This window comes from Hibiscus syriacus, unplaced genomic scaffold (genome assembly GCF_006381635.1).
Source record: "Hibiscus syriacus cultivar Baekdansim isolate YM2019G1 unplaced genomic scaffold, ASM638163v2 tig00110940_pilon, whole genome shotgun sequence".
Taxonomy (NCBI): Eukaryota; Viridiplantae; Streptophyta; class Magnoliopsida; order Malvales; family Malvaceae; genus Hibiscus; species Hibiscus syriacus.
The window spans coordinates 92,008-102,592 of NW_024062923.1; the positions used below are offsets into that span (position 1 = coordinate 92,008).

At 35.3% G+C, this 10,585-nt stretch overlaps 1 protein-coding gene across 2 annotated transcripts; it reads right to left on the reverse strand.

Moving 5' to 3' along the window:
• Nucleotides 1–598: 598 nt before the first annotated feature.
• On the reverse strand, nt 599–3,938 carry LOC120147638 (proteasome subunit alpha type-6-like). Of its 2 annotated transcripts, XM_039160957.1 has the most exons (9): nt 3,725–3,934; nt 3,534–3,628; nt 3,350–3,431; nt 2,828–2,924; nt 2,552–2,610; nt 2,286–2,368; nt 1,665–1,760; nt 1,514–1,573; nt 599–872 (listed from the first exon to the last, which is right to left on the reverse strand). In XM_039160957.1, exons 1-9 carry the CDS (start codon nt 3,798–3,800, stop codon nt 780–782), a joined length of 741 nt encoding a protein of 246 aa, XP_039016888.1. In that variant the 5' UTR covers nt 3,801–3,934; the 3' UTR covers nt 599–779. The 2 variants fall into 2 exon arrangements, with proteins under 2 accessions (XP_039016888.1, XP_039016887.1); XM_039160956.1 differs by having other exon boundaries at nt 3,350–3,628; nt 3,725–3,938.
• Nucleotides 3,939–10,585: the final 6,647 nt, after the last annotated feature.

The window sequence follows — 10,585 nt, forward strand, 5'->3', positions numbered from 1 at the left end:
GACTCATCATCTTCTCGCCAATACGGATTTTACTTGGTTTGTTTCTTCTAGCAGATGAAAGCTTGTAATTCAATGTCGTAAAATGAAAACAATATCTGTGGTTAAGGCAAACGAGCCATGTGCAAGATCAGTTCACTCTTCTTCCGATGGGACAAAAACCGAAGCCGGTAATAGAGGTGTGGCAATGGCAGCTTCCTTGTGGAAAACAGGGGCCTTTCACGACCATCATGGCATTTAGATAGCCGCCACCGGCAAAGGGAATCTTTTTTCTTTTCCTTCCATTTTGTTGCTTGGGGCCAGATAACTACAACTGATGCCTTGTGGTTTGGTAGCAAATGATTTTGAAGAGAGATACGGATGTTGCCATCTATTTCTTGTTTTATTTTGCGTTTGTTTTCAAACGCTTCTTTTATCCAACACCAAGCGAAAATTGCAACCTGTTTGTTATCGTCCGGGGCAACGAAAGAAACAAAAAGACCCACCACCACAGACCACCCCACTTGACCATATAATGACTATGGCCACCCCCATGAACATATTAAAGCACATGCTAATGCTCGTAGACCACCATCGACAGAAGAGAAAATTGATGCAGTAATTGACAGACATGCAACAAATTAGGACAATTATCCAGTAACGTGAATGTATTTAAAGGTTCAAGCAGTAATACAAAACATAATTGTAAGCTCTAAGCCCTCTTCCAATCCCACTCAAACATGATGGTCAAGTAAAACACGTTTGTTGTTTCAAATCATAACAGAAAGGTCTTTTAATGCTTACTAGTCGCGCTCGCTAATAGCTGTCAAATGTTCATCTATTTCCTCTGTCAACAACACTCTGAAAACTGGATTATCAGCTTTCACCACTCCTACCTGCCAAACATTAAAAGATGTTAATGTCAACTACAGTTCAAATACAGGGGACACAACAATTCAACCACTATCGGGAATATATTTATGCATTTACATTAGAGAAACAAAATCAACTAAACTAGACTGAGATTAAACTATAAGCAGCCTATCAAAACCAACAAAGGACATTTAGGCAGTGGGTTGTTTTCAAATCCCCATTGGCATTGTGTATCACTTTCTAGTAGGTTACATACGTGATTACATGGTAGTTAACGGTTAACCTTCGGCTAGAAAAGTTATGTATGGTGCATTCCACATGTCTGGACAACCTCATACTAGGTAGTTTTCAAATCCACATCGATATTGTGTTATAGGTCTTTTAACTACTGGCATGTCCATTTGGCTACAAATACAAATACATGTGTGGTGCATTTCACATGTCTGGGACAACCCCCTAGCAGGTTGTTTTCAGATTCACGTTGAGGTTATAAAGGATTCAATGGTAGTTAAAACCAGATAGCTTTGAACTACTGCTTACTGGTGTTTCCTTAAGCCAAAATATATGCTAATTATGCAGTTTATCTATAGTTGCAAACTTATAATGGCAAGATATCAAATACTGTAACCGCTAGCAAGTAGAAGGATCAGCTGAGTCATTATACCTCTATCTCAGTAGCCTTGAAATCTTCTTGAAGAACAGATTGCAGAGCAGAAATAGCAGTCTGCAGAATAGTAGTAATAGGAACAATTAGATAAATGCGGTCTTTGGAAACATCCTTTACCGTGCATAAAGGAAAAATAAAATATACATACCTGCACTGTTTCCTCATAAGTAAAAGCAGGGTCATTCTTCATCTTCTTTTCCAAGAAATTAATTGCCTCTTGCTCTTTGGATCCAGCACTGGTTGCCTGCAGCATATCAGTCAAAATTCATCCCACCGTCAAAATGCTTATCCTAAAATTAGTCAAAAATAATTTGGAATCATGTTATTGCACCTATCAGCTCAGATTGGAGAACAAACATGCTACTTTCATGCCCAAGGAGAAGTACAAAGAAAATGAAATAGTTTATATCAACTCGTGCCAGCAAACACCCATGATATGAATATATGATGGGTAGTGGATAGCCAGGTATGAGATTGCTGAACAATTCCCATTCTAAGAACTTTTTTCGGATGCGACCTTCCGAAATCTATGATTTTCTGGTCTTTCATTATCATAAACAATTTGTGGTTTGGGGGGGTTCAGCAAGTACATTACTACCTTCGTAACGCAAATAAAGGTCTATGTGAATAATAAGTCAAAGAGAAATATTAGAGAAAAACAGCAATGAATCCTAACTACGATAATACAATATGCTTCCAGAACAAGGTGCTGAGAACCAAAGTCAAGGATTCAAACTCAACGGGCAATAAAAATTAATTTGAAAACTACCTTGTGACCATAAAAATGGCCTGCTGGATCACACTTGTAGAGTTGGGGTCCCTTCTCTTCATCAATACCCAAAACCATAGCAACTTCACAGAAAATAGTAAGAAAGCTATTAACAAGTAAAATTTGAGAAAGTTGCTCGTACATACATTTGCATATAGCAGCTTACGTGAGTTAACAAACTGAAAAATCATAAATCTTCTATGACAAAGACAAATTATTAAAAACAAAACCAAATTTGTAAGATTTTGAAGAATAAATACACATACCAACTCCAAGAGGTCTCATATAGGCATGTTGAGTGTAAACCTGTGATTTGTCGGCAATCCTACATCAATAAAGCATGTTATTCTAAATAAGCTGTATGATCATTGAAATCACAAGAACCCCAAACATCAAAGAAAAGTTAATGAATAATTCAAAATAATAGTAATATAAAATGAGGTCAGTTACTGGTTTTTGACACAAGATTATATTCAGAACATAGAGTACATTGTCTGCAGTCTTAAGGGGATTTCAACTTAAGAGGATATAAGAAACCATACCATTTGGACAATACATCCACAGGCATCTCATATCCGTATCTGAACCGAAACTCGGCTGCTTCATTCCTTGCTTGCTGGACCAAGGTCCTCGCATCAGCTGCAGAGCAATAATGCCAATTAGAAAAGCAACCCTCTCAAAGTATTTGCATAACAATAAAGGAATTTTAGCCTTGAACATTAACCTAATGTAGCCATAAAAATATATTTGAGTTCTATGCTAAAGATTGGCAAGCAAATTAACGATAGAAAGTTTATCATTATGTGATGCCAGTGTTAGTAACAGTTAATTTATTTAGAAAACCATTCCGTTCTAATTGACATTTTCATAGCTTCCAAACCTTGGATGCAACTTTGGAGAAAATATTCAACCCTAATTTAGACTATTTTAAGTTTAAAATTAGGAATATCAACCCAAAATCCTTATTCTCCAGAAAACCCTAGTTTACTAGTCAACGTAACAAAAATCTTTCATATTCGATCAATCAAATACCAAATAAAAATGGCATTTCAACAAAACTAAACCTGTCATTCCAGTAGCCAACAATCCCAGGAACTTGGTAATAGGGAAAAGATGAGTGATACTACTCTGATCCAAAAGCTTGTCCTGCATTACATTATTTAAAAAACTTAAACACCCAGATCGCCAAAACCTTTTAAATAACCCCAAAAAGGAAAACCCATAAATAAATTGAAGGAGGGTACGGACAGGAACTTTCTTCTGAGTAACAACACAGACTGAATCTTTTCCTCGAACACCAATCGATGTGATCCCAGCTGCTTTCACTGCCTTAAACGCATACTCTGCTCAATTCATTCCAAAATCAAAATTGGTCCAAAGCTATTAATAGGAACCAATACAAAAGTAGGCGAGTAGAGTGAGTATATACATATACATACCGACTTGGAAGAGACGACCTTCGGGAGAGAAGATGGTGATATGGCGATCGTATCCGCCTCCACTTCCTCGACTCATTTTCTCTCTTGTTTCTTTGGAATTATTTTCTTTTTCTTTTTGTTGTTTATGGGATTTTGGTTGCAGAGATTCTTACTTATAAGAGAAAGCTATTTCCCCAAGAACGAAATTGCCAAGCGCTTTTTAGGCCTCTTTCGAGTTCACTCAGGGATGAAGAAAACTCACTTATTGGTCAAAAGCAAGAATATTTTTTTAAAGGGCAAAAATGCGTAGGTCTAATAATTTTGGGGGAAAATCAATCACTGTCGTGTGTTTTTTAATATAATTTTTTAATTTAGAAAATAAATTAGATGTGACTCTTGATTAATTTTTTCGTCATTTGATTATTACAGTACTAATGTGAAAATCTACGAAATTAATGTGATAGTTCATTTATCATGTTTGAGTTATCAATTTAACTTAGTTGATAGTTACGTTATTAATCATGAAGACACTTAATTTCATCAATGCCCGTTTAATTAATATCATATGTATATTTACATTATATATTATTATAACATATATTTATCTTAGTTTTTGTGATAGGCCCAGCAGTGGTCTTGTACACACGGCCTAGTGACCCAAATAGAGTCGGTCCAGTTAGGGTTTTGGAAACCCTAGCTCACACACTCCATCAACTCTGCAAGGAGTTATCACCCATGGCTGAAGTCCCCACGCCTCCGGTCATGCACGTAACTGTCACCGGATTTCACGGTAACCACCAACAACACGCAAGGATCTCGCACCGTCAACAAGCAAATATTAGTCATATTAGGAATCAAATAGGTCCAAAAATAGCACAAATCAAAGCTATAAATAAATGTAATCATCCATTTGTAAGGGGATTGGGATTACACGAAATAAAAGCAGAAATTTCAAGCAAATATCAGAGCGAAACCGAAACCTTTTTTGAGTTTTTGAGAAGAACTAAAGGTAAAGTTCGTACCTTTCCTCGTTTTGGTAGCTTGCATGTCGTTTTCCTCGTGTTATTCTCGATTCAAACCCCAAAAGGAGAAATTTTTGGCCAATGAAGCAAAGCGAGGCCCTTTTTCGAAAACCTATCTCCAGATCTAGCCCTCGGGGTTGCATTTTAGAAAAGAGGGTTTTGATTTTTTTTTGAAAAGAGGGTGAAAAAGCTTTCGAGATTTTGAAAAAAATAAAAAAAACAAACAAATTTTTTTTGCGGCCGTTGAAAGGCGACGGCGAGGCGGCATTAGGGTGGCCGAATTCTGGGCACCAAGAACCACAGCGTTTGTTCTTCATTTGTGAAGAACGTTGAGAGAAAATGAATGGGGGGAGGAGGACTGCGTTTTTCAAATGGAGGAAATGATAATTTCAGGTCAAAATTTGGCCTTTATACGATCCATGCGCCCGACCCGATGACCCGAGTAGATCCCCGTGTTTTTTAAAAATAGGGTCAACTACCCTTTTGATCCCTCGTTGATTTTAAAGAGCTATTTTGACCCAGAATTGAATTCACACCTTAATATTGCTTTGAATTTTTACTTCTAGCCTATGGTTCTTTCAATTTAGTCCCTGAGCAGTTTAATTCATTTATTTGTTTATATATATATATATATTTTTAAATTTTCTAGTTTTTTTCTATTATATTTTATTATATATGCGTATTTATTTTTATTAATACATATATGTTTTTTTCTCCTCTTTTTTTCATTTATTTATTATTACTATTTTTCTAATATTTAATTTTCTTATTTATATATATATTACTTTTTTATAATTTTTTTGTATAGACGTACATTATACTTATTGCTTTGATACCTTTTATGTATATTATATTCATTTGTGCATATTACATTTTTTTATTTATTATTTCGGGTGTGTATACATTAGTTCCATTTTTTATTACCATCATTATACATATATTTTTTATTATTGTCTTATTTTTGTTTAGTTGTTTGCCATGTATATATTATTATTACAATTTTTTCATTTTACTTCTTTTGTTTATCCTATTCATTTTTATCTTTGCCTCATTTTGATTTCATTTATTTCTTATTATTTTCTTTATCTCATTCGTTTTTACTTTCTCTATTATTTATTTGTCTTTTTTTCTAACACGTCTTTTGACTTCTAAAGAGTACATTTCCAATCAATCAGAGGTAAGTAATTCATATCGATATTTTACCTTTTAATTTAACTTTCAATTTTCTTAAGTAAGACAACTGGAAATTATATAGTACCGAAAGGACAGTTCAAGGGGTTTAATCTTTCCTTGACTGTAACCGACTCCCGAATCCGACACATCTTTGGTAAGACGCGGATCAGTAAAAATAAGGTATCCGGTCAACCCATTTTGTTTAAAATAAATGATCGGTGGCGACTCCAATCCATTTTTCAAGTCGAAGCCCAATTCTGGGGTCCAACCGAATGACGGTCAACGACAAATCACTATAGACTATCCATCAATATCTTGGACTGCTACATCAGTATCATGGATTAATACATTAGCATTGTAATGATCTACGACAAAAAACGTTGATTAAAGAGTCAAATTAGGCTTATTTTATGAGTTGGAGAGTTATATTGAGAAAAAATATTATGAGGGTCACACTGGCTTTTTTTAAATACAGGGACCTCTGATGTCTTTTTATCTTTTTAAAATTATTATAATTTCTTGGTTTCTTTCTCCTCTTTACAATTGCACCCTTATGTTACGGGAACATTTCGATACTTTGAAAAGGGGGGGGCTTCGGCGTCTTTTTCCAATTTTACTTTGGTGGAAATACGTATGAGTCCTCCATGTTTAGTTATGTCTCAAATCAAGCCTATAGGCATAATGATAAAATTAGTCCAATATAAATGGTTACTTTAATTCCTTTTTTTAATATTTTAGTTCTCAACATTTTAATTTTTCTATCAAAATAGCTCATGTTTGATAAAAATCGTTAGTTGATATATGATTAACACATATTATTGACATAATAATTTCACATGTACTTAAAATTAATGTCATATGTGTCACGTCATTCATGTTATATCAAACTTCCGTGACTATGGTAATAGTTGTTAATGATTAAGTTATCAATTTGTTAGCAAACGTTAATAGTAATGATCGTTTCATTATTAAATGATAATATTAAGGATAAATTATACATTTGGTACCTAAACTATCAATTTTGATCCATTTTAGCGCCTAAACTTTCAATTATTTCAAAATTATATCTAAAGTTTAATTTTTGTTTCATTTTAGTACCCGTTTAAAATTTAACGTTAATATCTGGGGGGGGAAATGAAAGCTTAGGTACTAAAATGAACCAAAATTGATAGTTTAGGTACTGAACACGTTAAGTTTTTTACGATGGGTACTAAAATGAAACAAAAACTAAATATTAGGTATGATTTTGAAAAAATTGAAAGTTTAGGTACTAAAATGGACCGAAACTGATATTTGGGTACTAATTGTGTAGTTTATCCTAATATTAATGGTTGTTTCATTATTTGTAAAACTTTAATGTTGAAAAAAGAAGTTTACTTATACTTTAGTGACCACTAATGTAATTTACCCTTTAAATATTACAATAGTAACCATATACGTCGGACTAAGATCCCATGCAAGATTCTGTAATTAGTTGAGCATTGAATTAGTTGTGAAGCATGCATCGTTGTTATTATATAAAATAAAATACAATCCCATTCGAAAAATGTAAGAGCAATACGAATAAGGTGGTCATGTCGATTCCAGGAACCCGATCACCCGAGTAATCCCAGATCCCTGCAAAGATGAATGTCTTCCGTTCCTTTCTGTCCAAAACAATCTCCTTTCGTTTTCCCATGTGAAGAAGAAGAAGAAGGGGGAAAAAAAGAGGATTAAAGAGAGATTTTTTCGTTAAACAATGGCGGAGGATTTCGCAAAGGCGGTGTAGGACGGGCTAAAGGTAGGGAATCGGATATACTTAGGGAAAGACAGGGCGGTAGCGCCACCGAAGCCGCTACCACCGATGGAGAAGTCACCTCACATTTACTTGCCATCGGCGCCGATGGTGTATGCGGTCATATTCGACCCGAGGATCATCTACAACACGGATATCCCAAGTTCCAGCCTCACGTGCATGGGAGGCTGGATCGACCCGCTTTGATTCCTCTCCAGATGAACGCCATCAATCTCGACGTTGATTGTGACGGCGACACGGCCTTCGTTCAGGTTTCTGGGACGTGGAGGGTTCATTGTGTTATGGGTAGCCGTTCTTGCAACTGTCGCATTGCCGTCCCGATGTGTCGCTGGTAAAAGAAGATATTATTCTCTTTATAGATCTCGAGTTTGTATACCTCCATCGTCAATAGGATGGATTTAGGTTTAAGCCTTTTTTGGTCTTGATCTTAGCTCAAAATGATTCCTTTTCAACTAATGGTGTTTGAAGTGCTTATTAATGGTGTCAAGCAATAATGTATTACTTGGCTAACAGGGTTCAATTCTAGGTGTTGAGGTCGTTCTTCCGACAAAATCATATTCCACTAAGCTAGTCGGAGTAGAAGAAAGTAAGGGTGTTAAGAACACTGCGAAACCAGAAGACGGAGTGTTTGTGAGTCCTCATATATTTACCATAACAATACCGAAGGTGCATCCATGTCTCAATGTTATGTATAATGTAACTCGGTTTTCTGTAAGTCTATTGTTTCTACTGATGAATGTTTGTTTTATATTTCCAGGTCGATGGGGGTACTTCTATATCGATTAAGCTTCAATTGTCTCAGAAATTGTCTTATAATGATGGCCAGTAGACTCTGACTGTGCCCTTCAGTTTTCCCGAATTTGTTAATCCTGCTATAAGGAAAATTCAAAATTGCAAGAAAAGAGAAGATACAATTGAATGTGAGCTCTGGTATTGCTACTGGAATGGTCCAGGCAACTAGTCATCCTTTTAAGGTGTATATTTGTGTTTGATTTTGTTTTTTGGGACTTGATTAATCACATCCTTTCTACTTATTGGTCAGTTAACCTCTTCAACATTTCAGGAATTAAGAGGTGAGACAGGGGAGATGGGTTTCTTATATGAAGCAAATGTTCTCACTTGGTCCGAAACCGACTTAAGTTTATCGTATAGTGTAGTGTAAGAACTCGAATGAACTTCTTGTCATATCATCTTTGTTGATACTTACATTACATCAGATACTTATGACCTCATCTTTTTGTGTACATCTTGGTAGGTTTCTTCCAGTAACATATTTGGAGGTGCCCTTTTTCAGTCTCCATCGGTATATGATTCGGATCAAAGGGATATGTTCTATGAAGATACTAAATTTTTTTTACTCATTTTATTATTATTATTATTATTATAATAATTATTATTATTATTAAAAAATAATTACAAACAGGCCCAGATTGGACCGGCCCAATTACAAAGGACCCAACTGGCCCAAATCAGAAACCCTAAAACCCAATTAGGGTTTTCTATCCAGCTGTCGCCGCTTTGCTTCTCCACCGTTGGATCTAGCATTGATCCAACGGTCCAGATGGCGCCAGACGAAACCCTAGGGTTATGATACCCTAGGGACTACACCAGCTGCCGCCGCTCCACGTCGCTCCAGCCGCTGCCACGCCCCAACCGAAGGCTCCAGAAGCTCCAACGCCAGCCGTCCACGTTATGGCTATGGGGTGAGTCACCACTGGGAGTCCGGTGACTCACCGAAGGGTATTCTTTTACCCGGTCCGATGGCCACACCGGTGATGGCTATAAAGCCATCACCCCATCTGCGAAAAAAAAAGGAGAGAGGAACAGAGAGAGACCAGCAAAAACAGAGAACAAAAACAAAGAACAATAACCCACAATCCGCAGTAAACCAAAACAGAAACGAAAAGAAAGGAAAGAAGCTTACCGAGGAAGCCACCAGACCTCTTCAAACTTCACCAAAACCTTCGAAAACCGAAGGTATTTCTTTAGATTTGCTCCGATCGGGAGCTATTTAGGAGAAAACCTAATGATGTAAAAATAAAAATTTTCCGGCAACCGGATGCGGTGGCCGGCGATGAGGGTCACGGCGGCAGACGGTTGCCGTCCGGTGACCGGCTTCCCTCCGATGAGGGAAGCTAGAGAGAAGGGAGAGCTTTTTCATTCTCTCTCAGTTAGAGAGAGAATGAAAAATGGAGAATGAGAGAGAGCTGGCCCGAAGGGCCAGCCGTTTCTGGCTTTAAATAGCCCTTCCCGAACGACGTCGTTTCGGGGAGGGCTATTTGTGTAATTATTAATAGTTAAATCCTTTCCGCAGTCATCCTAGTTTATAAACTTTCCATTTTAGTCACTAAATCGAGTTTATAATCCTTTTAATTCGGTTCTTTAATTTCAATTTTATTTATTTTAGTCATTTATATTAAAATAATATATATAGGGTAAATAATAGATTTAGTCCTATAATTTTAATAATTAATATTTTAATCTGAATAGTATGTTTTAATTTATTTTATTCTAATATCCGAATTTTATATAGTTTTATTTTAGTCACTAAATTAATAAATAAGAAAATAGCATGTTTAATCCCTATAATTTTGATTAATATTGAATTAGGTTTTTAATTTTAATTTACTATAATTTAGTCAATAATTTTAAATATTTTTATTTATTTTATTGCTTTTAAATATATAGTTCTAATTGTATTTTTATATTTTAATTTTACTTGTTTATATATTTAAATATTTTTATTATTATTATGTAGTCATAAATATATATATAATAAATAAATATTTTTTTTAATAAATTATTTTTAACATTTATTTTTCAATATCGAAGAAAAGGGCAGTCTTAATACAACTGGATGTCCTATTCTGGTATTTTAAAATTAAATATTAT